The sequence below is a fragment of the Ornithodoros turicata genome, chromosome 1 (genome assembly GCF_037126465.1).
Source record: "Ornithodoros turicata isolate Travis chromosome 1, ASM3712646v1, whole genome shotgun sequence".
In the NCBI taxonomy this organism is placed as follows: domain Eukaryota; kingdom Metazoa; phylum Arthropoda; class Arachnida; order Ixodida; family Argasidae; genus Ornithodoros; species Ornithodoros turicata.
Window position 1 is genome coordinate 76,193,406 of NC_088201.1, and position 27,694 is coordinate 76,221,099.

The window sequence follows — 27,694 nt, forward strand, 5'->3', positions numbered from 1 at the left end:
GCATTGCACGGGCCGGGTAGAACGCCTCGTACATGGTGGAACGCCGGTAGGTTCCCGGGAGTGCTACGAGATGGCGCTAAGTTTTGCATATGGTCTATTGCGAACTTTTGCATGACAAACGTAAAAACTACCGTAAAAGTGTGGTCAAAGAGAGTGACATCGACATGAACAACTGGACAAAATGCACATACCGATCCAAGGGACCGAGAGAGCGTGCGGATGGCCGAACGTCAATGTGCATCTTTAAAGTAAAAGTAGTGATGATGATGGAAACAGCGCTAAACAAACAAAGAAACACACACACACACACACAGAGGACGAGGACGTAAACAAAGCAGAACCCTGAGTACGTTTTCCGTATGAGTCGCACTCCAAAAAAAACACAGCCAGCAAAGAGATGCTCTAACGCGTTGTAGATTTGTGACGCGTTGAAAGTACCACGTCGATTTCTTAAAACTATAATACCATAAAAGTTATGCGTGTGGGAGTCGCCTGCAGGATAAGGCCACCTTTGCATCAATTTTCTTTCTGTTTACATAGCCTACAGTGATCAAGCACTTGCACACACGTTGCGAACATGCTGCTGGAATGCTGGACGCTGCTGGAATGCCCATCAATCGAAAGGCTGTATTGATCGTTGCAGTTCACCACACAGGTCGCACAACAGACGATAAAAAAGCGATGGTCGATGCGGATTAAGTTATTATACACAACCACAATCGACGACCGAACACCGACAAAAGCACAACGATCACCTGCGCGAGGATACGTACTACTGGCTTTCAAATAACATGGCAAACTCTGTATATATACACTTTCTAGCGACCATATCAACCATATCTCGCAGAGCCTGTCATTAACAAATACAGAGGTATGCATAATGACATAACCGCCGATTATCGACACCCTGATCCGCAACCACCTGGAGCAGCGCCAGCGCCGCCTGAACTTTTCTTCCGTTCACAACCTCATAATCACGAAACACAGGAGCCTTCCTGCTTCCTCTTCGCAGTCCTGTCTAGAGTCACTAAATAAGCTTCGCTTCAGAGTATCGACACTGAGGTCCAAGGGAGAGCAGGAGCGCCATCTCTCCCTCCCCCTCAACCATCTCATGACAATGCCCCTAGTGTGCATGCATTGTGGTCAACTCTTTGGTCAACCGCTCTTCATAGCCGGAGAGATCACGTGATCGATTCAAACCCGACGTCACTAAACCAATGGTTCATGGCGCCTGGTGTATACGGACTCTCATGTTTGTGACTTGTTTAATTACTGCTCACGTGTACAGGGAAATGTTGGGCGCTTACATAATCACATATTCGTCCTATAGAGCTACATAACTGGCCTACTCTACATTCCTGTTTCATTCGTCCACCTGGCGCCTTGTTTCTGAACAGTAGACGCCGCAGCGCGAGCGTGGGGCGCTTGCCGCGGCGCTCACAGGGACAACTGCACTCCAACGTGTTAAAACGACGCTGAAATTATACTTACTATACGTCCTCGTTTGACTGCTAGGTGAAAATTTCCGAAATCCATGATATGTACGCGTGATGATGATACCAATGTGTCTTCGTTCAGGGATTGAGAGGAACTCTTATGCTGACTCCTTTTATGTCCGAACCGTTTTGTTGCGAACCGGTTACCGCTATTATTTTTAAGGTTCTGCTTCGGTTCGGGTTCAGCAGTCTCATGAAAATTTCGGTTCGGTTCCGGCAAAAATAACGGTTCGGGTACGGTTTTCGGTTCGGGTTCGGTTCGACACCCTGCTCGTAATTGTCAAAAATATGCCCATCCGTACATCGTACTCACAAAATACTCGTGGCACCATAAATACACGTAAAGTTTACACCTTGTTCGGTCCTTTTATTGCAATCACCAAATTTCGTTTCTGTTGTCCATTAAGTGCTCTTTATGTTTTGCGCGTGCGCAGGACCACCAATCCCTTACGTACGCAAAGGCGACAGCGTACGATGCACTAAAACTCCTTGATATACTAATGCCTCCTGCTGGACTTATTCATGGCTGAAGAGATGTTCCGAACAATGCTAAATGTATGTTTTTTTGTTCTTCTTTTTTTACTTTCAAACTCAAACGTCATTTACTTGCTCCTTTAAGTCTGCTCTTCATTATTATCGGGACAATAGAAATGTATGAATAGATAATAGAAAGAAAAAAAAACGTTGTGAAGGTGCTTGGCCTTTCGCGGCTCAACTATAGAGGGACAACTGATTGGAGAAATTAAAGCTAGAATTTTAAGTAGCAGTAAAGGGTACGGACGGGAAACAGTTCAGAACAATTGTAGTAGTACCTTCAGTAAGTAATAGTAGTAGTAGTAGTGAAGTAGTAGATGTACGTAGAATAAACACTTAGCTGTAAGAAGTATAGACATTGTAAAATTCACGAAGTATTGCCGTTCTCGTTGAAGGGAATAACGTACAGTACTTGCGCGCTGAGGAGCCCAATCCCCCCTCTTGGAAACGGAGGAAAACTATTTTAATGTCTTACAGCACATAACACTGTAGCTGCAATCCTTAGAAAAGAAAGTTATGCACCTGAGAACCCATCCCGGTCAGAGCCCCAGCAGTCCCGTTATGCCATATTCCTTACAGTTCTATACGTTCGAAATTATCCGCAGTCCTACCCTGCCGCACGTGCTGCATGTAGCAATACATGCCCTTCTGCACCTCTTCCAGTTTGTTGCCAAAACGACATCCGGTTTCGCAGCAAACACGCTCTGCGCCAACCACTATGCCGATTGATACAGTTATCGCTTCTGATTTGAAGAGAGAGAGGGCCGTATACGCCTTTGTGTGGCAATTCAAATAGCCACAAAGAGGCGTACGCCTCCCATTTTTAACAAATCAGGAAAGTCAAAGATATCATTCTGCATGGTGTCTGGTTCCGAGGGTCTCTAGTCGCGGAAGGACCGGAAGTCTTCGTGGCAACGGAAGTTGCGACAGGGGCTTGTTTATGTTTACCCGAGAATGTCACGTATACAAGCGTAGGCGGACTCACCTTACGTATAAATCTACGCCCAAATGTTATTATTGTACCCGTTATGCCATACCTTGAATTAGAAAACGACGGGTCACGATTGTGCAGGAGAAGAGGAAGTCGAAGTGGGCCCGGTGGGGCCGACGCGGCTGCCCGGTGTCCTCAGCTCCACAAAATTCCCGCTCTGTTCCGTACTTCAACGATGAATGAAGAAGATATATGTCGCATCTGCTTCCTAGGAAGTAGTGCGGGGCAGCTTATTCAACCGTGCCATTGCAGAGGTAGGAGCCATTGCTCGTCTGTATCATATACAGGCGTTCTTTGTTGTGTTGTGCGGCACTCACAACCCTGTCATGTCTATTTGCGATTGCATGCAGTCCTTTAAAAACGCGGAGGTATTCCCCTTTCTATTATTTTGGGGAACTGCAGTGGCGATGTCTAGAAATCCGTGATACTCTGCAGTGTATTATAAGAAATTTTGTCCTGTTACTAAGACATGCTCAAAACCTCAAGGACACACTTTTGCAGCGCTACACTTTTGAAACACCTTCGCAGCATAACGCATTCCTGGCCAACCATCATCCCGAATGGCATCGTCGTCTCCCCCGGCTTGCTAAAAGTAGAAGGCATATGCATTTATTTTATACTCATGCAGTTTTGCTTATTGTCACGAAAACGCGAAGCTATGAAGCAAGCTATGAAAGGGAAGTTCGTCTTCTAGAATTTGGTGCTCTCTCTCTTTCCAGCTGTCTCTCTTCCCTTCGTTTCTAATATAAACCCCTCACTGTGAGGATCCTATGAGACGTCGACGTGCATGCGCAATATCGCCCTCCTCTTGGTACCTTCTGCTCTAGTTTAAAAACGGCTCTCAGTGCAATTTATTGCACCTGGGATTTCTTTCCTCGCGTTACAAAGTAACGAAAGTCAGGAGGGGAATTACATAAGGCGATGTATTTCTGTACTTTCTCTTGCCATTTCAGGAAGCATTGGTTACACACACAAAGCGTGTATGGAGAAATGGGTGTCCGAGAGGAGGGAAGAGGAATGCAACATCTGCCACTTCCGATACCACATTATAAAAGAACGAAAGGTCAGTCATCGAAAATGCAACCTGAACTTCTTCAGTTTCTTGCTTGTGCTGTAACTGCGTTGCCTCACATGAGATGCAAAGACTAGCCAGACTCACGGAAGGCGTGTTCCCATACGATTCGAAAAACGCAAAGAAGAGCCGCATTTGTAATCTGTAGTTCGCGGAAAGAGTCAAGCGGAGGAAAAACGTATAAAATGCACTCTTGAATGCCCATCATCATCCCCAACGGCGTCGTTATTTCCCTGAAAATGGGGAGCGTACGCCATATTTGTAGCATTATGCAGTTCATAATTGCCACAGATATGGCGTACGGCCCCCGTTCTCATCAAATCAAGGGAGAGAACGCTGTCATTTGGGATGATGGTTAATTGGCTAGGAGTGTGCTATGTGGTGAAGTTCATTTTTAAGAGTGTAGGGAAAAAAGATGCTGCTCTGTAACACACTGCAACAATGTGCTAGTGCAGCAAAACAACTTCATTGTGAGATGATGGATAGGGAGTTTTATCGCCAGAGGCGATGCTCTACCCCATTGCTGTGATGATGTGGGGAATGCACTGCACGACAACACAAATACTCACCCGCCTCCTTAGGATTGCAAAACCCGCAGATGCACCTGCGAAACAGTACAGTGATGAAAGAAGGAAGTCACTGAAAAGGTTAGCCAGCTCGAACCCATATCTTCTGGATTACCGGGTTCGAGTCCTACAGCTGGCTAACCTTTTCAGTGACTTCCTTCTTTCATCATTAATTTCTTAGGTACTTGAGGCTTTGTATGTATTTGTCCTTTCTATGTGTTCCAGCCTCAGAACATCAATTGTCTCTAGTACAGAGTCGAGGCAACGGATCCCTAGAATATGCGGATCATTGTCTTCTATTACTGCATCTCTGCTGTCCTCGAGGATATCTTTGGATAGTGACGACAGATAACTTTCGCTCTCGTTGGACATGTAGACTACCCGACGCCTTGCAGAGCTTGCAGACGACGGCGGATCAAAAGTGTCCCTATTCTCGAGGTCGCGCCCTGCTATGGTCTTAGAGAAATACGCTTTTTCGTTTCTCCTGAGAGGGATTTCCGGAATACTCTCAACATCCGACGTCCGCTCTTGTCACATATCCCATCGAATAACAGCCGAGTCGCCCACGCTACGCCACTATTTCGTGAACTTCACACTTGAAAACACTCGCGCACAACAAGCATTCAGAATGACATCGTTTCATGACTTGTTGAAAGCAGGATGGATATGTTTCTTTTGGACAGCTTATGCAAAATGCAAAGTGTCTGAAAAAAAATGCGGATCCATCTCATTTTTAACGAATATGGAGTCAGAACGATATCATTCTGAATGGTGATGGACTTTGAGCGGTGTTTCTGAAGGTCACTTGTAACAGTGTAGTTAGCTAGCATGACATAAAATTCCGAGTTGTTGCTCCTACAAAACTATAATAAGGCAATTATGATCAGAAACTGGACGACCCGGCGATCCAGCGAAGGTGCGTTTAATTCAGAAGAACAGCCTCTGTTCGAAATATCGTTCACCTACTAACCTCAGGAATTTTCGTGAATGTAGGAAATTATGATGTTCATTGAGAGTTATTCATACGAAAAGGTTGAACCATTCGATGACGAGTGGTCCTTTGGCAGACATTCCTTGACCTGATGAGGGACCGAGACGGCAGGATAGAACCTCTGGTGTTTGCCTCCATGGGCGTCTTGGAACTCCTCAGTCTGATCCACCAGTTTGCCTTCTCTATGGCGCTAACAGCTCAACTTTGGCACAGCATCCCGACGCCATTGAAGGCGCAAATTCCGCTCATCTTCGCCATGGAAATCGTCTACTGGTCCATATTCCCCATAATGGCATTCAGGTGCGTGTAAAATACAATACTACGCTTCGCTCCTTCCTTCTCGTTTGTCCACAAATATGCTATCACAGGGAGGCAGTACACCCCAAAAACAGAACTGGTCCGCTTAGAATATACATGACATTCTCGGGTAAACATAAACAAGCCCCCGCCACAACTTCCGCTGCCACGAAGACTTCCGGTCCTTCTGCGACTAAGGACGCTCGGAACCAGCCGCCATGTAGAATTATATATTTCGCTTTCCTGATTTGTTGAAAACTTGAGGCATACGCCTTTTTCCGGCAATTTGAATTGCCACAAGAAGACGTATACGACCCTCTCTCTCCTCAAATCAGAAGCGATAACTGTGTCAATCGGCACAGTGGTTGGCGCAGAGCGTGTTTGCTGTGAAACCGGATCTCATTTTGGCACCAAACCGGAAGCGGTGAAGACGGCATGTGTACCTTCATCGTCGTTCTGACTTCTTGAAAAAATGGAAAATGTACGCCTTTCCGTACCAGTTAACTTATGTCCAAACTGGTACAAAGAGGCGTGCGTTTCCGATTTTCAACAAATCAGGAAAAGAGGACGACGTATCTTTCTCAATGATGATTTCTTCTGGGCTTGTTGTGCGGTCAAGTTCTGTTTTTTGAGAGTGCAGGAAAGTGCTCTGTGTCGCGTTAGGGACATTTTGTCATAAAATATCGCGAAACCCGCCTCGAACGCTTTCTGTTTTCTTCACAAATCCAACACGTCCAGAAAAGCGATGAGTTTCTTCTATTCATAAAGGTATGCGTCATCCCCCACCCACCCTCACCCCAATATAGTGTATCCCTTTCTATTCGCTGCGAGATCGTCGCATAGGGGTGACACTGTCACCTTCGGGACGACACACCGGGTTCGAATCCCGGTGCCGGCTGTGCTGTGTGGGGGTTTTCCTGGGTTTTCCTTCCGCTTTCAGACATATGTAGGTACAGTTCCCTTAGAAGTCGGCCCAGGACGTACATTCTCCCAGGGCGTCAATTGTGGCGTTGCACAGTACACACTTTGAAATGAACTTCACCGCATAGCACGTTCCTAGCCAACCATCATCTCGAACGATATCGTTATCTGCCCTGATTCGTTGAAAACGGGAGGCGTACGCCTTTTTTGTGACAATTATGAGCAGCATAAGTGTCACAAAAAAGCGTACGCTTCCCGTTTTCAACAAATCTGGGCAGATAACGATATGATCCGAGATGATAGTTGGCTAGGAGCGTGCTATGCGGTGAAGTTCATTTTTAAGAGTGTATGTGAGGCCGACAACGGGTCGCTCTTTCATCAACACTACCACCACCATTCTAGTGTGGATAACACGCCGACCGATGTTCATAGTTGATGGTTCTTTTATGTAATTATTGTGTAAATTCCCGGGAAGATCATTTGTGCCGCGATGGTACGATACCGTTCGGTTCCCCAATGCTCCACCTACAGCACTGAACGCGGAACAGACGTGTAAAGGTATACGACGCGTCCACACTACGGTAGTCCATAGTTTCTCGCGCAGCGCGCCGACCCCGTTCGATCTCGGAGCAACTATTGTTTTTGGCGTCATAGCGCCGCAGAAGAAGAGAGGGAGCGGCGCTACTGGTGCAGCGCCCCACCCTCTTCCGTCGCTTCACCCGGTGCGGATCGCACCCCCAGGTAACGCCACTGTTTCTACCTCATCTGTTCCACACAAATTAGGATGATTTCGGCGTTTCGGCCAAACAGACTTTTGTTATGTGCTTCCTGGAGCATAAGATATGCACTCATCGATGCAACAAAAACAAAATTTTGTCCACGCATTTAAAAAAGAAAAGAAAAGAATGGAACGACGGTTACGAAATTGCAAAGCGATTTTGATAACAGACGATCTCGGGATGATCACACACCGAGCAACTGTAGAAGAGATGGTCTTATTCCACATGAGTCCTGACCGGCGGTATAATGGAATGTCCCAGCGGGCAGATGGACGTGGCCTCACGCTAGGACGATGCTGGTGCAACTGACTAACTGGCACGTCATCGTCATTGTCGTCTGTGGCAGCAGCAGATGGACCGCCACAGAGGACGACGACGACGACGACGACGTTATCTTTTCGTATGTTATCTTTTTTGCATGACGGGTCACGTGACCCCGTACGTCTTTTGCGGACGACCACGCGAACTCCGAAGGGTCTGCCCTTAACAGCTGTCGCTGTAAAAGTAAATTTGGGAATAAATATCGGGTTGTTAGTAGAGCAGCATGGTAGTGTGTATACGGTGGCCTCTGAAGTATGGCGGTGTTAGAGCACCCAGTAGATATTCCTACATTGCCCCAAAGGAGCGTGACAAAACCCTTATGCAAGGATCGTTGAAGGCTGGCCGAGACTTTTGCTTGAGAAAACTCCGTGGCTAAATGTAATTGACTAAAGCACCCGGAGGGAGAAGTGCAATCATTATCGGGTCAACGGAACGTGCAAATGCGGCAGGTATCATGGCGGCGAGCAGCGTGTCTGAAGCTGTGAAACGTCGGTGCATAACAAGTTCCTTGTAAAGGAGAACGTCAAACCAGCTGAGACTTCGCAAAGATTACAGGCGTAGTATGGTAATGAATGAACCACGTGGACACGTTCGTCCGACTGCGGTCACGCCAGTGAACACTGCATGCGTTGAGCAAGCCATCCTCGAGAACCAATGAGTTCTCCCATTCCATGTTGTTTTGTTCACCGCATAGCACGCTCCTAGCCAACCATCATCTCGAATGATATAGTTACCTGCTCTGATTTGTTGAAAACGGGAGGCGTACGCCTTTTTTGTGACGAAAATTCTGTCCATAAAACTGTGCTGAAAACTGAAAACTGTAAAACTGAAAACTGTGCTGAAAACTTATGCTGTCCATACTTGTCACATAAAAGGCGTACGCCTTCCGTTTTCAACAAATCAGAGCAGATAACTGTGGTGTAGTGTTATGTGTTATCGCTAACTTGAGCGACAAGCTAATAAGAAGTCCTACACTCTTAAAAATGAACTTCACCGCATAGCACGCTCCTAGCCAACCATTATCTCGAATGATATCGTTATCTGCCCTGATTTGTTGAAATCACGGGGCGTACGCCTTTTCTGTGACAATTATGAACAGCATAAGTGTCACAGAAATGGCGTACGCCCCCCGTTTTCAACAAATCAGGGCAGATAACGATATCATTCGAGATAATGGTTGGCTAGGAGCGTGCTATGAGGTGAAGTTCATTTTTAAGAGTGTAGAGCGGAGGAAAGCACCTTTATTTCGCCGCTGCGGCCTTTTAGTAGCCACCCACGATACACATGTTAATGTCATGCACGTGGCAAACCATATCAAGCGGAAAGAGGGGGATGCAACAAGATTCAACAATTGATGTGATAACACTACACTACAATAACTACACTCTAAAAACAGAGCTTCCCTGCATAGCACGCCGTGCGCCAACCATTGCCACGAATGATACGGTTATCGCTTCTGATTCGATTAGAGAGAGGGGCGTACGCCTCTTTGTGACAATTTTGATATATGGTAATTGCCACAAAAAGGCGTACGCCTCCCTCTCTCCTCGAATCAGAAGCGATAACCATATCATTCGGGGCAATGGATGGCGCAGAGCGTGCTATGCGGTGAAGTTCTGTTTTTAGAGTGTATGTCATTCGAGATTATGGTTTTCTAGGAGCGTGCTATGCGGTGAAGTTCATTTCTGAGAGTGCACGTAAAGGCCTGGGACGTTGTCCGGAAGTGTCATTCTTCTTCTTGACAATGCCCGGCCTCACACGACGAATTTGACGGTAGCAACCCTGGCCGAAATGCGCAGGGACGTTTTGTCCCATGCCCGTCACAGCCCATATTTAGCCCCAAGCGATTACCATTTGTTCCGGCTCTCTAAGGAGCACCTTGGAAGAAAGACATTGCACACAGATGAAGCCCCCGAGAGAGATGTCCTGCAGTAGCGATAGCAGCCCACTTCTTTCTACGAAGAAGGCACCAAAGAGTTGGCAGCGGTGTCCAGATGCGCACGGTGAATACTTTGAAAAACTGACGTAGTTTGGTGCTCCCCGAATTTTCCATTGTTATTTCAACAACTAAAAGTCTCGCTCAACCTTGAACGACCCTTATAAATTACCGCTTGTTTGGAACTGTGCACGAAAAAGAGCGACGTTCCGTCATCACATTTCTCTTCTCAGGAGATATAAAACAGCTGCAAACTTATCGTCGTTTCTCAGGGTGGTACTATTCATCATGCATGCACGTCTCGAGATCAAGTGTACGTACACACATAAGACCAGCCTTATGTACCCGTACTGTCTCCTGAGTTAAAAAGATGAAGCTTACGCTTCTTTTGGACACATCGTGCGGAGTGTTTAAAATGGGCGGATCCCTCCGATTTTCAGCAAATCGGGAGAGAGAATCCACGTCATTGAAAATGTTGGTTGGCTGGTAGCGTGGTATGTGATGAAGCGTCTGCGGTATGGTGCGTGTGTTTGGAGCTGACTCCACAAGTAAACGACACAAGGCTAACGAATTCGAGGACGGATTGTATGGTGGACGCTCCCATTCCACGCCATGCGCACTGTGCCTTTACTCCGCTATAATTGCGGCTGCTGATGCTAAAAGATGCGGCAGAAATGGCTGACATGGCTCAAATGAGCCTATGCTCGGTCAACCACATCATCCATGAGCAGCTCAAGTACCAGAGACACGGGTACCCTCCAGCAGACTACGAGAAGGGCGAGTTTACCCTTATCAGAAGTCGCTATACAGGGTTAGGAAAGCGGCGCAGAGAGCTTTTGGCTCGTTACGTGACTGGAGATGGGAGCTGGGTCCACCATTACCAGCCAGAGCGGTCAAGCGGTGGTCAAAGAATTGACGACACAACGCGTACCGATGACAAATAAATTTCGGACAAAACCATGGGCGAGAAAAGCGATGTTCATCTTCTCTGGGAGCGTCAGAGCCCCATACTCTATTGTACAGCATGGGGGACAGGCAGAGCAACAACCAGCGAAGCCTATCGTGAGAGCTACGTACGCATCTGGAACTACCTCACTCCGCTCGTACACTCTTAAATTGTGAACACACTTTTCGGTGGAACTGCGGTGGAAATTCTTTTCCACACCCCTGTTACACAATTCTGAAGAAAAAGTTTACACAGAGGGCATTAGATGGGTGTAACAGTTGTAGAGGCCGATTTTGAGGGTGTTTCTCTGGCTACTGGTGTGATAGGGGTGTAACTGAGCAAAATGTTCAGTATTGTCGTGCAAAGAACATGTGAACATGAATGTCGTGCACGCTGAGTCTTAATTTTCCCTTGTACCAAAAGCAGTAAAAACACAGACGCTATCTTGATGGTGAGTGAATATTCCAATTCGCCACCTCAGTGTCTTTTGTGTATGTAATCAAATTAAACTTAGACTCCTTGCCCTTCACTTTGTCTCGAATGCGAGCATAGGGCTCTCGAATTTGCGGAAGCGCGCAAGACAAGCAATATATAGCATCTGTTTTCCCTTATAGGTAGGGATTCTAAGTGAACTTGGGTTTATCATCCCATTTATGCGATGTTTCAAAGCTATAATTACACTTAACCGCGAATACCCGTATCCAGTCGTATATCCAAGCGTGTATTGGTCCACTATGCAACCACGTTGGAATTGCCATATAGGGCCATGTATTGATCAATATTCGTCGTCGGTAGCTCAGTCGGTAGCGTGCTGGCTTGTTGAGCTCAAGATCGCAGATTCGATCCCGGCTGAGGGCGGTAGCAATGTGGGGGAGGTAAACATTGCTTCCAGCACCGTGTGTCGGAGATTTCCGGCGCACGTACAGAACCGCAGGTGGTCCAAATTATCCGCAGGGTGCAACATGTCGCCACACTGCGCAGACAAACCTTACGTGTAACATCACGGTACCATTTATTTGTCTACTGCTTGGGCTAATAGAGAGTTTTAGTATACCGGCCATAGGCTACCGGTGGGGCCGGTATTGACGTCATGCCTTCTCTGCGCAAGCGCGAGCGGAATACCGGCCTCCCGGTCCTACCGGCCGCCGGTCGGAGGGGCGAAATACCGGGCAGCCTACCGCCAGCGTGCCGCTCGCTTCACCGGCGAGATCGACAGCAGCGCCGCCGCTCTCCTTCCCGTCTCCGTGCGTCGCTACCGGTGAAATGTCGCGGTAGAGTCGCGCTATACTAAACGAGCCTGTTATACCGGAGCCGGGGACTGCGGTAAGCAAGTCCACCGGTAGCGGTATACTAAAACTCTCTAATGGCCGGTTCAAGATATGAGGAAATTTCAGTTGATGTGTGATAGTGTACCATGCACTATCTTTCTATTTAAATCTGCAATGCCGATACGCAATGCATTACATTTTCATGATATGCATTTACTTTGGCTGATATGCGTAATATGCTCACCATGGAAACAAAGCTGGACACGTTACGCCATTGTTTCAGTGTGTTAATTTACAGCATAAAAGGAATCAGGGTATTATTTAATTACACCGCAGATGGCGTTGAATTGATGGCAGATGGGTATTATTGAATCGTTGCACCGCAGATGGCGATGAAGCTCACCGTTGAATCTGTTGAAGGGTGTGCTTCCATCTGAGGGTGTTGACTTACGCCAAAAAAGTAGTTAAGGCGTCATCCAATTACACCCAAGAAGGTAGACGAAATTTAAGAATGCGGGACGTTGGCAATCATCCGCCATCTCCGACTCGGATGTATCCCTGCTTTTACCCCCGACCGAGCACCTACACAGTTTCACATTTGTTGTGGCCCTATAAGGAAAGCTTTTGGTACAATGTTTCGCGTGAGGGTGCGATTTGAATGTTCAAGAATGCGATGACACGTGCGAAAGACCTTCTTGACACATTGTTTAGCGCACCACAAGTGCATTAACATGATGCATGCATGATGTAGTAAAAGCGATAAAACCAAGTGCAGGTGAACATAAAAAGAGACGACACAACGCAGCACTAAACTGAAAACAAAATGAAGATATTTAATCCGAAACAAGGCCACACCCCCACATAGAAAGCGCCACCAGGCTGCCCAGAACGCAATTGGCCCGAACAATCCTTTCTTACCCGCGTCAAGCAACAACACGTTAGGCTTTTACACGTCAGGTCACGGCATAGGCTTCTGCAGGTTGCTAATAAAAGCATGTCTGTTTCTTATTCTTTTCAAGCATAATGTAGTCCACGATTATGGTGAAAAATAGACGCGTGTACAGTCTCCAGCATGCAATACGCAGGTAGTACAAATTAATTTTATATTTCCAGTTTCGTGTTCTGCAATACCCGTGGTTCTTCATAACCTAATATACCAGTAACCTGTAGTTACTGTGCCATGTTGGTGATGGCGTCCCTTTATTCCTACAGAGGAAAAACATGTACGTAGAAAAATCACCTTCCCAGGAACGAAATCTGCAAGATTGCCGCTCCTGTGATACCTGTGGTGCACTCTTAAGAAAAAAGGGCCTGAAAAGGTAGAAACTTCTACTGGGTTCACGAAAATCCTCTGGCTGAATAATTCGTGAACAGGTGGCGCTATCGAAGAAATTTCGTTTTGGTAAAGGTCCTTGGGACGTCGGCCATGAACTGAGCAATGAGCGGCTCATTTGCATACGCTCACTAAATAGATAAACATCTTAACTTTTAACTTTTGCTTCGCACGCTTACGGAACCTCTATTTTACGCATCGGGACATTCAGAGAAAAATATTGCAAGGAAAAAACTGCATCGACACGTAGTCATTTTTTTCGGCTAATTAATCGGTTTCGGTTTACATGTTTCTTGCGCGGAGCAGTGCACCAATGCGCTCTTTGGATCAGCTATCCGACTGCCAATTTCGTGTTCATCCGCCTGGTTGACGACACAGGGGGGTGACGGAAGATAAGAACAGCCGCAATACCGCAGGAGCCGCTTTGGTGTTCCCTCTCCTTTTCTACACTCTTAAAAATGAACTTCACCTCATAGCACGCTCCTAGCCAACCATCATCCCGAATGACAACGTTCTCGCCCTAGATTTGCTGAAAACAGGAGGCGGAGCCTATTTTGTGCTCATTATGCACGGCACAGAATAGGCTCCGCCTCCTTTTTCAACAAATCAGGGGCGAGAACGCTGTCATTCGGGATGATGGTTGGCTAGGAGCGTGCTATGTGGTGAAGTTCATTTTTAAGAGTGTACACTCTTAAAATGAACGTCACCACATAGCACTATCCTGGCCAAACATCATGCCGGATGACAACGTTCTCTGCTTTGATTTGATAAGTATGGGAGACGTACGCCTTTCTTCTTCTTCTGCATTTTTTTTATACCACTGATACAGTACATCAGGACAAAAAGAAAGGCTCCGCCTCCCGTCTTCAACAAATCGGGCGAGAACGTTGTCATTCGGGCTGATGGTTGGCTAGGAGCGTGCTATGTGGTGTAGTTAATTTTGAAGAGTGTACCGACTAGTTCACAGCGCTCGCGGCGCATTCGTGATCATCCATGATAACAGCATACTATCTCACCTACACTCTTAAAAATGAATTTCACCACATAGCACGCTCCTAGCCAACCATCATCCCGAATGACAACGTTCTGGATTTGCTGAAAACAGGAGGCGGAGCCTATTTTGTGCCATTATGCACGGCACCACAATAGGCTCCGCTTCCAGTTTTCAACAAATCAGGGACGAGAACGTTGTCATTCGGGATGATGGTTGGCTAGGAGCGTGCTATGTGGTGAAGTTCATTTTTAAGAGTGTACGGAACGACAGAACCGGCAGTGCTGTTTACCAGTCGCCTTGAGAAGCATCCCTTGCGGCTGTTCCTACACTCTAAAAACAGAACTTCATCGCATAGCACGTAGTGCGTCATTGCCGCGAACGATACGGTTATCTGTTTTGATTCGAGGAAAGAAGGAGGCGTACGCCTTTTTGTGGCAATTAGCATATATCCAAATTGCCACAAAAAGGCGTACGCCCCCTCTCTCCTCGAATCGGAAGCGATAACCCTATCATTCGTGGCAATGGTTGGCGCACAGTGTGTTATGCGGTGAAGCTCTGTTTTTAGACTGTAGTCTTCCGTCAACCATGTGTGTCAACTAGGCGAATGAACACGAAATTGACAGCCAGATAGCTGATGCAAAGAGCGCATTGGTGCATTGCTCCGCGCAAGAAACATGTAAACCGAAACCGATTAAAGGTACTGTAAAGCAGTAGACAAGCATGATATGCCGGTGATGTGACTAGAGACTTTGTTGCTTCTAAATACCATATGCGGAACCATACGACCGACAACGCGCTATAAATATTTTTAATTTGCCATGAAAGATGCGGCGTAGTGGAGCGGTGCGACGCCTGGTGTCAAACAACCCCCTGTAGAGCGGGCAACACTGAAAATTGGTATTACACACTATGACATCGGAACTTCGTTATTTTAGTAACTATATTATTAGTTTTCCTGTTTACCTATGCATTCTGAAACCCCGGTTAACAGTTTAACCTGTTAACCCCTGTTTTTGCGAAGTAACCCAGTGCTGGCCGCTGTTCGATGGGGGCTCTCCCTACTTCTCTGCTGCGCCTGCGCGCTCCGTTTGTTCGCGGCCTCTTTCGAACGAACAAACTCTCTCTGTGAACCTCTGTGAACAAACAAGTCCCGACGCTGTCTGGCTTCTTGAACGTCTGACACATTTTTTTCAACGGCTCAGCATTTCATTTCAGTTCGCGTATCCGTTTATTACTAGCCACTGTACGTTTATCCTCAGATGTGGATCGTTGTGTGGATTGCAGGGGTGGATTTTATGGTGGATTGTGGTGGATTGTTATGTCGGGCCCAGTGTTATACGCATGCAATGTGGTTGCCGCCGTATGTGTCAGAAGTACGGATTCATTTCGAATACCTAGCACAGTGTTGCCCGTAATCTTTAATTGTAATTTTCTAATTAACTGCACCGTCGATTGGAATGAAACTTGCACAGTTTTTGTCCTGGTGGCTTGGACTATCGAATAGCCACACTAAATAACATTTTATCGGTGCTGCTTTACAGTACCTTTAATTGCTCGAAAAAATCACTTAGTGTGGATGCGTTTTTTTTTTTTTTTTTCCTTGCAATATTTTTCTCTGAATGTCCCGATGCGTAAAATAGAGGTTCCGTAAGCGTGCGAAGCAAAAGTTAAAAGTTAAGGTTTATCTAACTAGTGAGCGTATGCAAATGAGCTGCTCACTACGCAGTTAATGGCCGATGTCCCAATGATTTTTACGAAACAGCAATGTCTTCGATAGCGCCACCTGTTCACGAATTATTCAGCAGGGGGATTTTCGTGAAACACCCCGTATATTTGGCACCTAGGTCGATATAGCGTCTGATAAAGGGTGTAAAATGGTGGTAAAAGAAATTATCATATATGCAAATTGATACCAAAAGGCGTACGCCCCCTCGCTCACCGAATCAGAAGCGGTAATCCTATCATTCGTCATGCCCAAGAATTAGGGACAAAACGTAAAGCAGGCTTCACCTAAAACATCTCCCATAGAGCCTGTGTATTCTGGAATGAAAAGCGCGTGCTACATATTCTGCTGGCAGCGCTTTGCATTCGTTCTCTAATGGCATCTTGCCTCTGCCAGGACAAAACTTTTGAGCAATTTTTTGGGCATGAATAGTGGCATCTTCAAGGTTCCATTCGGGTTCCAAATTTTGAACCTGTAAAGGAGCCTTCCATCGCCGCACGAGCACGTTGCGGCGAAGCCTACGTTCAAGGCCACGCGCAACCACAGGTTTGGGAAATGGCTCAGCGCAGAAGAGACTACAAGAGAAGACAAACAAGAAATAACAATACGGGGAGCACAGATTTGTGTGTAACATCACGTGGTAAGGGTATAGGATATAAAAAACCAAAAACTTGACAGCTGTTAGGAGAACTAACATCGTTGAGGTTGTTATAAAGAGCAAACGTGTGTACATTATGGCTGTTACGAAGTCTGTTGGTATTTGCTAAACTGTGAGCAATCAAACAAAACATAAAGGTGTGGTCGGAGTGAACGACACAACAACAACAACAATAAATGATGATGACGAGATGGGGTGTTCCGCGGAGGTGCGTACCCTACACCACTGCACGTGGAACGTTATGTGAAGATGATGAAGGAAGGATGCAAATACAAGAAAGAACTAAAATGAACGGCAGAAAATAGACCAACGACAGCTTAAGACGACATGTACTACTTTACACAGGAAAATGTGATATCTGAGGTTCTACGATGTGCTAAGGTTGTCAAACCAAGTTTATCGAGGATAGGTTCATAATTATAGACACCAATGTGTCGGTCATAGAGAATGTACAATGACTCCAAGGGCTTCGATGCTGTCATTGGGTCAATCTTTGAAAATTAGTGAAGCTTATTAAGTATACCATTTTAGTTAGCCATCGAACACTGACGCGACGGGCTAGGGAAGATATCCGAGAGGCTTCGTTTTCGTTTCTTCTTTCTCGTTCTCTCCTCTTTCTTTTTTTTTTTTTTTGGGGGGGGGGGGGTGGCGGGTGGGGGGAGGAGCGGGGGCTTATTCATACCTGAAGGCAATTTATGATACAGCTATAAGATGTCATGCTTCCTCGCGAATGCAGGAACCTCTCCAGCGAGGAAAACGCAATCGTAAAAGGCGGTCACTTGGCCCATTTGTATTATAACGCATTACTCTGCTCTCTTTTGATCACAATAATGCTCGTTGCCTTGTCAATGTCATCTGCATTTTTTAGATACTGTAGATTTGTCGTTCACCTCGAAACTAAAAAAAAAAAAAAGTTAAGAGATCACGACTGTTGTTTGGGTTTGAGTTTGATTTTCGATTCTCTGGCGACTTTCTGTTGCTGTCATCTCTCAAAATGTATCTATCAAAATCCATCAAAATAAGCACAATTTCAGACAACGAAAAAAAGGAAAATATCGTTTCTGCGTTTCAGTCTTTTATGTTCCATACTTAATACAGCTAACGCCGTAGTGGATCAAATCTATCCCTATTGCAGCCTAATCCCGCGTGTTTTTCGACAGCCTTACGCTTGGCTTTTTTTTTTTTTCGTCTGTGGAGAGGGTGCTAGCAGGTGTGCTGTCTTATCAGCGTTCTTCTGAAGATTTACAATCTTGATCCAGCCGTACATGCTCGCGCTTTCAGCAGTACTACTTGGGACTGTGTTGTTCGCTATCGCGCCTTTTTTCATTCATACATCTTTGTTTCTGTAGGTGTGAAGAAAAGTTTATTGACTGGTTGATAAGCAACTGCGTGCACCACGTAAAAGTCAGTTGTGTAGCATCGATTGCTAGTACGTATGAGTCCAATAAATACGAATGAAGCACGATGACCATTTGATTTACACATAAGAGTTAGTGACGTCTTCATGTTGGGAAAAACTGCATGGCTGCATATGCGATCATAATGTCCTCCTTTTAACGTTGAAGCCAAAATAAACGGGGGCACTTCAAACCACCTTACTCAAACTGTGACGCAACATTTGCCTCAGCTTGCCGTCGTCTGGACCGTTGGACGTCGTTCCCGATTTCCGTTCTTAGCTCACCTCGCGTCATAGAGTCCACATCTAACATGCGTGACACGCGCTGTTCGAGTTCGAGTTCGACACTTAAACGGGGCCTCTTTCCTCTTGTCTCTTGGATGCCACCTTCTTCGGAGTACGTGACGTCACGTTTCTGATATCTCCTAGCCTGTAGCGCAGATTAATTTTCTTCTATCATTTAACATATTTTAGCCCATCCCATGCTGCGTCCCTTTTGTATGTTCGCCGATTATGTAGGTTCTCTAAGGCGCAATTTTTCTTTTCTAGTCCTTGGCTAGAAAGCCATCCTAGTCAGCGCTGCTGCATGTGGCTCATCGCGGCGTGATGCGAAAAAACATGTATATACGGGGTCACGCTCTCCTGTCCGTACCCCTTGCATTTGGTTCCCAGATCTAGAAACATAGTTAGGACATTTAACATATCTCCTGACGCAGATCTTTCCCTGCAGTATCTTGCTCAAATTCTTTTACCACACCTCTGAAAAGATCCCATAACAATATTGCTCGTTCATCTCTGGTGTCCGTGGAGAGGACTGGGGTCACAAGGCGTGGTAGATTCTCAAGAAGTAAATCGTCATTCTTTCCTGTTAATGATGTGAATGTAGCAACTTCCGTTTTGCTGTCAGTGAGCAGTCTGACATTCGCACCAGATCCCTTTATAATGTCCACCAGTTTTCTCACGGACGTGTATTTTCCTTTCGGGTGGTGCACTTATTAGCAGTGTATACGTCCTGCATTTCCAAGAGCAAGTTTTCAAGAAGCCGCTCGACTATTAGTATCTTCATGTCCAAAACATCAGGGACAATGAAGCGGGGTTCTATGCAGACATGTACAAGATACTCAAAAATGTATTTAAGATAAGACAATAAATACTACCGTTAGAATGTAATTAAGTAGAGTATAAATACATGAAAATTAAAGTAATTAAGATAGAGTACAAATACTTCAAGAAGTATCTGAAATACAATTAAGTTACTATTTATCCTTGAATGCAAAAAGTCACTGGTCAATGCGGCAAGTCGTCGCCATGTCACATGAATTACCTAAACCCCGCGCACTACGCTATAGCCGCCGCTGTGTGATAGGAGTCATCTAAACAAAAGTCCCAAAAAAGGTGACAAAGATCCACATAACTCCACTAAGTATATGTGACCCAGAACAACGCAAACTTCTAGCAGGTCCCTGCTCGGCGAGGTCAGAATTCGGCGTCGCTGCGTCAGGGCACACATAATAGAACCCTCACTGGCCAATGATTAGTACACATGGGGCAAGATCTCTAAATGGAGACTTCCAGGAAGGGCCAATGTACGGGCTCGGAGTCACTATACGGGTCAAGTCCGAGGGACTCAGGAAATTTCCACTGAACAAGCAAGATAATGGAAAGACGAGACTCAGAAAGTTTGAGTGGGAGATCCAAAATATGTAATTAGAGTATTGAGTAGAAAATACCATAAAATATATTTTAAAAAGAGTACAAATACACAAAACAAAAAGTATTGAGTAGAGTACCAAAATACCGCAAACTGTATTTAAAATACAGTATTTTAAATACAATACTCCAAATACGTACAAGTCTGGTTCTATGGAGAATAATGGGGGATGCCGCACTGAGTTTTTCATGTTACCATAACCTCAATCTGCGTCTGCATTCCACTCGCCGAATAATAACTTGTGAGTGTTTGTTTGACAAAACTGATTATCATAATAATTCCGGGGAAATTCGAGCGATCTGCCTGCCTACACTGGCGGCACTTTGCTGGGTGAAGGGAGGAAGAGGGGGAGATGAAGAGGAAGGTTCACGCGTCTGGCTGACATGACCGTTGCGCTGCATAGTCATTTTTCAATTTCCACGTCGTACGTGTTGTCATTGTTTGCTCCAGTTGACCAAAATGTTTCACGTACTTGTTTATTTACCTCCACGTATCTGCGCAATTTTTTCATGTGGTTGTAAATCTTGTATGCTGCTATGTTAACATTACTCTACCAAATGTTAACCTCCCGTTTGTATTGCCTCATGGCCGCGAGGGTAAATAAATAAATTAGTATGTAGGTCACACAGCACAACAACCGTCCACCTACCGCGTACAAATTATTTGAGAGCGATAAATCAGCTTCTTTTGCGGGACTCGCCGATGCCACGCAACTACTGAAGTTTCTCTCTCTCTGTTTCCTTTTTTTTTTCTTACGGCGGCCGCAGACCGGCCACCGCTGCACGGCTTATGATGTACTCGTACCTGGGCATCAAGCGCGGCATTATTATTCTATCTGTATCTTGTAGAGTTGCCCGCTTCATCACGGCTTCCGCATTAACCACATGACAGACAGAAAGGCGAGGGCGATTACAGCAGCTATCAACGAAACCCGTGCACAAAAGTAACGACTGACTTGTTGTTTCGTTTGATTTTAGTGACTTTTTTTTTCTTCCATACTTCATCCAATGAAATCATTCCTTGTTCATCAAGATATCTACTGGAGCTGATAGCACTGCGATCTTGTCTTGAGTAGGAAGTATGCTAGGACGTTGCCAAAGCTTATTCGCTCTGCGCGCGTTCTTGCTATTGTTCTTGTATGCAAGAGCTTTTGTGCCCGTATAGCTCTACGGCTGAGAATTCCGGGAGTCTGCGACGGGAGTACGAACAGATGGGCTTTCCTATATGTCTTCAGACTGCCTGTATGCCGTAGAACGAATAATTGCTACAACGGTAATCCATAATCTGTATGAGAATATGCAAGGAATATATTACACATCCGTGAGAAAGCTGGTGGACATTATAAAGGGATCTGGTGCGAACGTCAGACTGCTCATTGACAGCAAAACGCAAGTTGCTAAATTCACATCATTAACAGGAAAGAATGTCGATTTACTTCTTGAGAATCTACCACGCCTTGTGACCCTAGTCCTCTCCTCGGACACCAGAGATGAACGAGCACAGTTATGGGATCTTTTCAGAGGTGTGGCAGAAGAATTTGAGCAAGATACTGCAGGGAAAGATCTGCGTCAGGAGACGTTAAACGTCCTAACTATGTTTCTAGATCTGGGAACCAAATGCAAGGGGTACGGACAGGAAAGCGTGACCCCATATACCGGGTGTCTCAGTTAAATCCCAGGGCTAAATAATTCGCGAACCGGTGCACCAATCGAATAACTTTCTTTTTTACAAGTATCTGTCCAATACCGCCTACAAGATGCGCACCGCGTGAATGAGCGGGAGGCGCTCATAATTTAAATAAAAATTCAAATGAGTTTCGTGAAAAAAGCTAACTTCTAAAGCAGGGCGCCGTCGGCATTAAAATGGGTAACCCCTTCTGGGACCTTCAGCTCTGGGACCTCCCGCTCATTCACGCGGTGCGCATCTTGTAGGCGGTATTGGACAGATACTTGTAAAAAAGAAAGTTATTCGATTGGTGCACCGGTTCGCGAATTATTTAGCCCGGGGATTTAACTGAGACACCCGGTATACATGTTTTTTCGCATCACGCCGCGATGAGCCACATGCAGCAGCGCTGACTAGGATGGTTTTCTAGCCAAGGACTAGAAAAGAAAAATTGTACCTTAGACAACCTACATCATCGGCGAACAAACAAATGGGACGCAACATGGGATGGGCTAAAATATATGTCAAAGGATAGAAGAAAATCCATCAGCGCTACAAGCTGGGAGATATCAGAAACGTGACCTCACGTACTGGGAAGAAGGTGGCATCCAAGAGACGAGAGGAAAGAGGCCACGTTTAAGTGTCGAACTCGAACTCGAACAGCGCGTGTCACGCATGTTAGATGTGGACTCTATGACGCGAAGTGAGCTAAGAATGGAAATCGGGAACGACGTCCAAAGATCCAGACGACCCGATCCAGCTGACGCAAATGTTGCGTCACAGTTTGAGTAAGGTGGTTTGAAGTGCCCCTGTTTATTTTGGCTTCAACGTTAAAAGGATGACATTATGATCGCATATGCAGCATTGCAGTTTTTCCCAACATGAAGAGGACATAACTATGATGTGTAAATCAAATGTTCATCGTGCTTCATTCGTATTTATTGGACTCATACGTACTAGCAATCGATGCTGCACAACTGACTTTTACGTGGTGCACCCCAGGCAGCACAATGCACTGAAAGTCGAGTGCAATAGGGGTGGACGGGTAGGTGGAAGGCCTTGAACGCACTCATGAAGCTAACGAACATTGATAAGACACATACCGTCCACCCCTATTGCACTCGACTTTCAGTACATTGTGCTGTTTGGGACGCAGTTGCTTATCAACCAGTCAATAAACTTTTCTTCACACCTACAGAAACAAAGATGTATGAATGAAAAAAGGCGCGATAGCGAACAACACAGTCCCAAGTAGTACTGCTGAAAGCGCGAGCATGTACGGCTGGATCAAGATTGTAAATCTTCAGAAGAACGCTGATAAGACAGCACACCTGCTAGCACCCTCTCCACAGACGAAAAAAAAAAAAAAAAGCCAAGCGTAAGGCTGTCGAAAAACACGCGGGATTAGGCTGCAATAGGGATAGATTTGATCCACTACGGCGTTAGCTGTATTAAGTATGGAACATAAAAGACTGAAACGCAGAAACGATATTTTCCTTTTTTTCGTTGTCTGAAATTGTGCTTATTTTGATGGATTTTGATAGATACATTTTGAGAGATGACAGCAACAGAAAGTCGCCAGAGAATCGAAAATCAAACTCAAACCCAAACAACAGTCGTGATCTCTTAACTTTTTTTTTTTTTAGTTTCGAGGTGAACGACAAATCTACAGTATCTAAAAAATGCAGATGGCATTGACAAGGCAACGAGCATTATTGTGATCAAAAGAGAGCAGAGTAATGCGTTATAATACAAATGGGCCAAGTGACCGCCTTTTACGATTGCGTTTTCCTCGCTGGAGAGGTTCCTGCGTTCGCGAGGAAGCATGACATCTTATAGCTGTATCATAAATTGTCTTCAGGTATTAATAAGCCCCCGCTCCCCCCCCCCAAAAAAAAAAAAAAAAAAACAAGAAAGGAGAGAGCGAGAAAGAAGAAACGAAAACGAAGCCTCTCGGATATCTATCCTAGCCGGTCGCATCAGTGTTCGATGGCTAACTAGAATGGTATACTTAATTAGCTTCACTAATTTTCAAAGATTGACCGAATGACAGCATCGAAGCCCTTGGAGTCATTGTACATTCTCTATGACCGACACATTGGTGTCTATAATTATGAACCTATCCTCGATAAACGTGGTTTGACAACCTTAGCACATCATAGAACCTCAGATATCACATTTTCCTGTGCAAAGTAGTACATGTCGTCTTAAGCTGTCGTTGGTCTATTTTCTGCCGTTCATTTTAGTTCTTTCTTGTATTTGCATCCTTCCTTCATCATCTTCACATAACGTTCCACGTGCAGTGGTGTAGGGTACGCACCTCCGCAGTGAAACACCCCATCTCATCGTCATCATTTATTGTTGTTGTTGTGCCGTTCACTCCGACCACACCTTTATTTTATGTTTTGTTTGGTTGCTCACAGTTTAGCAGATAGGAACAGACTTCGTAACAGCCATAATATACACACGTTTGCCCTTTATAACAACCTCAACGATGTTAGTTCTCCTAATAGCTGTCAAGTTTTTAGTTTTTTATATCCTGTACCCTTACCACGTGATGTTGCACACAAATCTGTGCTCCCCGTATTGTTATTTCTTGCTTGTCTTCTCTTGTAGTCTCTTCTGAGCTGAGCCATTTCCGAAACCTGTGGTGGCGCGTGGCTTCGTAGTGGCTTGAACGTAGGCTTCGCCGCAACGTGCTCGTGCGGCGATGGAAGGCTCCTTTACAGGTTCAAAATTTGGAACCCGAATGGAACCTTGAAGATGCCACTATTCATGCCCAAAAAATTGCTCAAAAGTTTTGTCCTGGCAGAGGCAAGATGCCATTAGAGAATGAATGCAAAGCGCTGCCAGCAGAATATGTAGCACGTTATTTTTGTTCCGTTAAATTTACGTCTCTTGTACTTTACCTTGTTCGTTTTTTGTAAGAAAATCTTACCTTGCTTCGATGCGTAGGTATTGGTTTACACAAAAACTTGGTCACTCATTGAATATTTGAAAGGAAGTACTCGCTGGCATGCCATTACTTACGGAACAGTTTACCTTATGTGCCTTAAATGTATACCGTATGTCGTGTAAATTTCTTGTTGCGGCAGGTTGGCCTGGGACAGCTGCAACCGGTGGCGACAGCTCAACGCCGACGTCCGAATCGTTCTTAGCGATGCTTCACCACGGGAACCGTTTGCACCATCTGCAGGCTCCTCTCGTGCAGACCCTCGTCCAGGAGGCGCTCCTCCGGCAGACGCTCCTCCTGTAGACTCTTCTCCTGCAGACCCTCGTGCTGGAGGCGCTTCTCCTGCAGACGCTCCTCCTGTAGACTCTTCTCCTGCAGACTCTCGTGCTGGAGGCGCTCCTCCTGCAGACGCTCCTCCTGTAGACTCTTCTCCTGTAGACCCTCGTCCTGAAGATGCTGGTCCTGCAGGTGCTCCTCCTGTATACGCTCCTCCTGCGCACCCACGTCCTACAGATGCTCCTCCTGCAGAAGCTCCTACGTGAAATGTCGGGACGAAAATCTAAGGCGACCGAGAGCTACGTCACAATGGGGAAGTCTCCAGGGACCAGGAATGGTTCGCACTGTCTGGTGTGACAAGTCTTTGTCGCACACTTCCAATAACGCAAAAAGCGAGACAAATATCTGGAGACAAGAACGTAGGCATGACGGCCGTGTTGCTGCCATAGCCGCACGAATAGTACGTTGTAGTTCAGTGCAGTGTACCAATATACGTTATTAAATGTTACATTCATGTACCTTTCTATGACAAACGTAATGAATGGATAAGAAACGCACGTGACTCGCTATTGTAATTCTAGTGTCATTAAGACATTTTTTCAAAGTCCACATTTTACGTTGTGCACGCTGCATCTGGTAATCGGAAGGAAGGAAAGGCGGTAGTCACGGTCTTGATGGACAGCTGATTCTTGCCTCGGCAGATCAGTTGATTATCCACTAACAGATTCGAAAGTACGCCTTGAACGCCAGCAATTCCGCAGCACAGTACAAGTTGCCTTGATACGTCGTCGTCCCATGAAGGGGGCCGAAAATCCATTTATGAGACTCTAGAAACTGCATGTTCTTTCCAAGCCGTACGACAGCACTGTAATACATTGAGCAGTATTTTGGATATCGAACTTCAAAGACCGCCGAGGGCGGGCGTTGCAGATTCCCTCGTCTAGCGACCGACGTGTAACCATACAGTATGGAAGAAGAGGTGGGTATTCGAGTGAATGAAGGGAAAAAAAGCCAAGAAAACGTGACGCAAATAACAAGGAACAAGGAGGGAGAGGTAATTTTAGCTTTGTTGGAACCCTCACAAAGTCAACGAGGAAGCTCTGCACACGTCACTTGGGGGCCCACTATGCTTGCCGCCTTTGTCTTCCAAAATTATCGGAAGCAGATGGTCTAGGTGTGTGTGTGGCGGGGGGGGGGGGGGTGAGATGTAACTGGTCATAAACCACGCACATACTGAACAGAACATACTGCTAAATATTTCCCTATCTGTGCACAAACGTTGTATTCCAGACTCCAGACCGTTCGTTATTCCAGACCGTTGTACTCCAGTGCAGACTCCGCAATGGAGCGGCTTCATCTGGTGCAAGCGATCCAAATCTGCGTCTGGAACACTTGCACCCAACTTGGAGTTTAGCCCTGGTCAATCTCCCTTCGTAGATGACGACCAGAGACGGAAAAAGAAGATATGAGGGTGGTTCCATAAGTTTCCGGCTCGACCAACTTTTAATGGTCATAGAGACGAAACAAGTGTATCACTTTTCGACATAGTCACCCTTAACTTCGATGCACTTTTGACACCTTTCAACCAGCATTCTTATACCCTTGAAAAAATAGTCCGAAGTTTTGTCCGCAAAATGCTGGAAAACTGCCTCTTGCACCTCGCTATCGTTTTGAAATCTCCGTCCTCTGTGATCCCTCTTCAAGTTTGAGAACAGGAAGCAGTCACTCGGTGCTGAGTCTGGACTGTAGGGTGGGTGGTGGATTTCTTCGAAGCCGCACTCCTTCAGTGCAGCCTTGGCAACAGAAACCGTGTTGACAGGGGCATTGTCCTGGAGCAACCGGACACCTCGACTCAACCAGCCGCGCCTCTTTTCCTTGATGGCGTCTCGCAGTCGCTGCAGGAGTGAAGCATAATAAGTCGCATTCACTGTGGTGTTCCTCTCTTTGAAGTCGATGAGGAGGATCCCGCGACAATCCCAAAATATTGTTGCCATGATCTTCTTTGTGGATTGTGTGACCTTGGCTTTTCTTGGGGGGCTTCTCCTGGTTTGCGCCATTCCATCGACTCCTTTTTCGAAAGAGGATCATAGTAGTGCACCATAGTCTCATCCCCTGTGACACTTGACTTCAATATATCTTCTTCGTTCTCTTGACAGAGCTCCAAAAACTCTTTTGCACAGACGACGAGCTGTTGCTTTTGAACTGAGGAGAGAAGTCGTCACTGACCTTTGACTGACCGTCACTGACCCCATCTCGCTATGACCTTTTTCATGTGCAGGCCCTCGCCGATGATGTGAAAAACGGTTGTTTTGGAAAGCCCCAGCCTTTCTGAGATTTCCTTCACCTTCAGACGCCTGTCGCTCAGCACTTCCTCCTCGACAAGAGACAAATTTTCTGGTGTCACCACTTCCACTGGACGACCATCGCGTGGATCATCTTCAATGGACTCTCGCCCCAGTCGAAACTGCTTAGCCCAGCCTTTTACCGTTGTGTACGACGGAGAGGCTTCTCTGTACACGTTGTCCAGTCGCGCTTTAATTTCTTTAGGCGAAAGTTCCTCTTTTGTCAAGAATTTTATCACAGCGCGGTACTCGATTTTTTCCATTTTAACTGAAGGGTGCACCCTGGCTGTTTGAAATACCGCTCTCCAACCGAGAAAAGCATGGAGAGGGTTGAGGGTGGTGCTCCGGCCCTCCAACAGATGACGCCACGCGTCATTAATCTCATTTTCAAATTCGCGCGCATTTTTTACCTCGGGCCGGAAACTTATGGAACCACCCTCGTACTCATCTTCCAGTACAACGCCATGTTTTGCAATATGAAGGTCCTCCTAGTCTCCCAAAGTTGTCCTGGTAATGTCTGACTCA

The 27,694-nt window shown here is 45.9% G+C and overlaps 1 protein-coding gene across 1 annotated transcript; it reads left to right on the plus strand.

Moving 5' to 3' along the window:
- Positions 1 to 3,027: 3,027 nt before the first annotated feature.
- LOC135401105 (E3 ubiquitin-protein ligase MARCHF3-like) lies at positions 3,028 to 25,353 on the plus strand. The gene is made up of 4 exons (XM_064633287.1): positions 3,028 to 3,275; positions 3,975 to 4,084; positions 5,727 to 5,950; positions 24,694 to 25,353. Exons 1-4 carry the CDS (start codon positions 3,059 to 3,061, stop codon positions 25,091 to 25,093), a joined length of 951 nt encoding a protein of 316 aa, XP_064489357.1. The 5' UTR covers positions 3,028 to 3,058; the 3' UTR covers positions 25,094 to 25,353.
- The last annotated feature ends 2,341 nt before the right edge of the window (positions 25,354 to 27,694 follow it).

Bases quoted from the DNA above. Each gene is read 5' to 3' on its own strand.
- LOC135401105 (XM_064633287.1), top strand. From the start codon at position 3,059: ATGCCATACCTTGAATTAGAAAACGACGGGTCACGATTGTGCAGGAGA. The intron at 3,276-3,974 runs GTAGGAGCCATT...TTGCCATTTCAG, and splicing joins TCAACCGTGCCATTGCAGAG to GAAGCATTGGTTACACACAC. The intron at 5,951-24,693 runs GTGCGTGTAAAA...TTGTTGCGGCAG, and splicing joins TTCCCCATAATGGCATTCAG to GTTGGCCTGGGACAGCTGCA.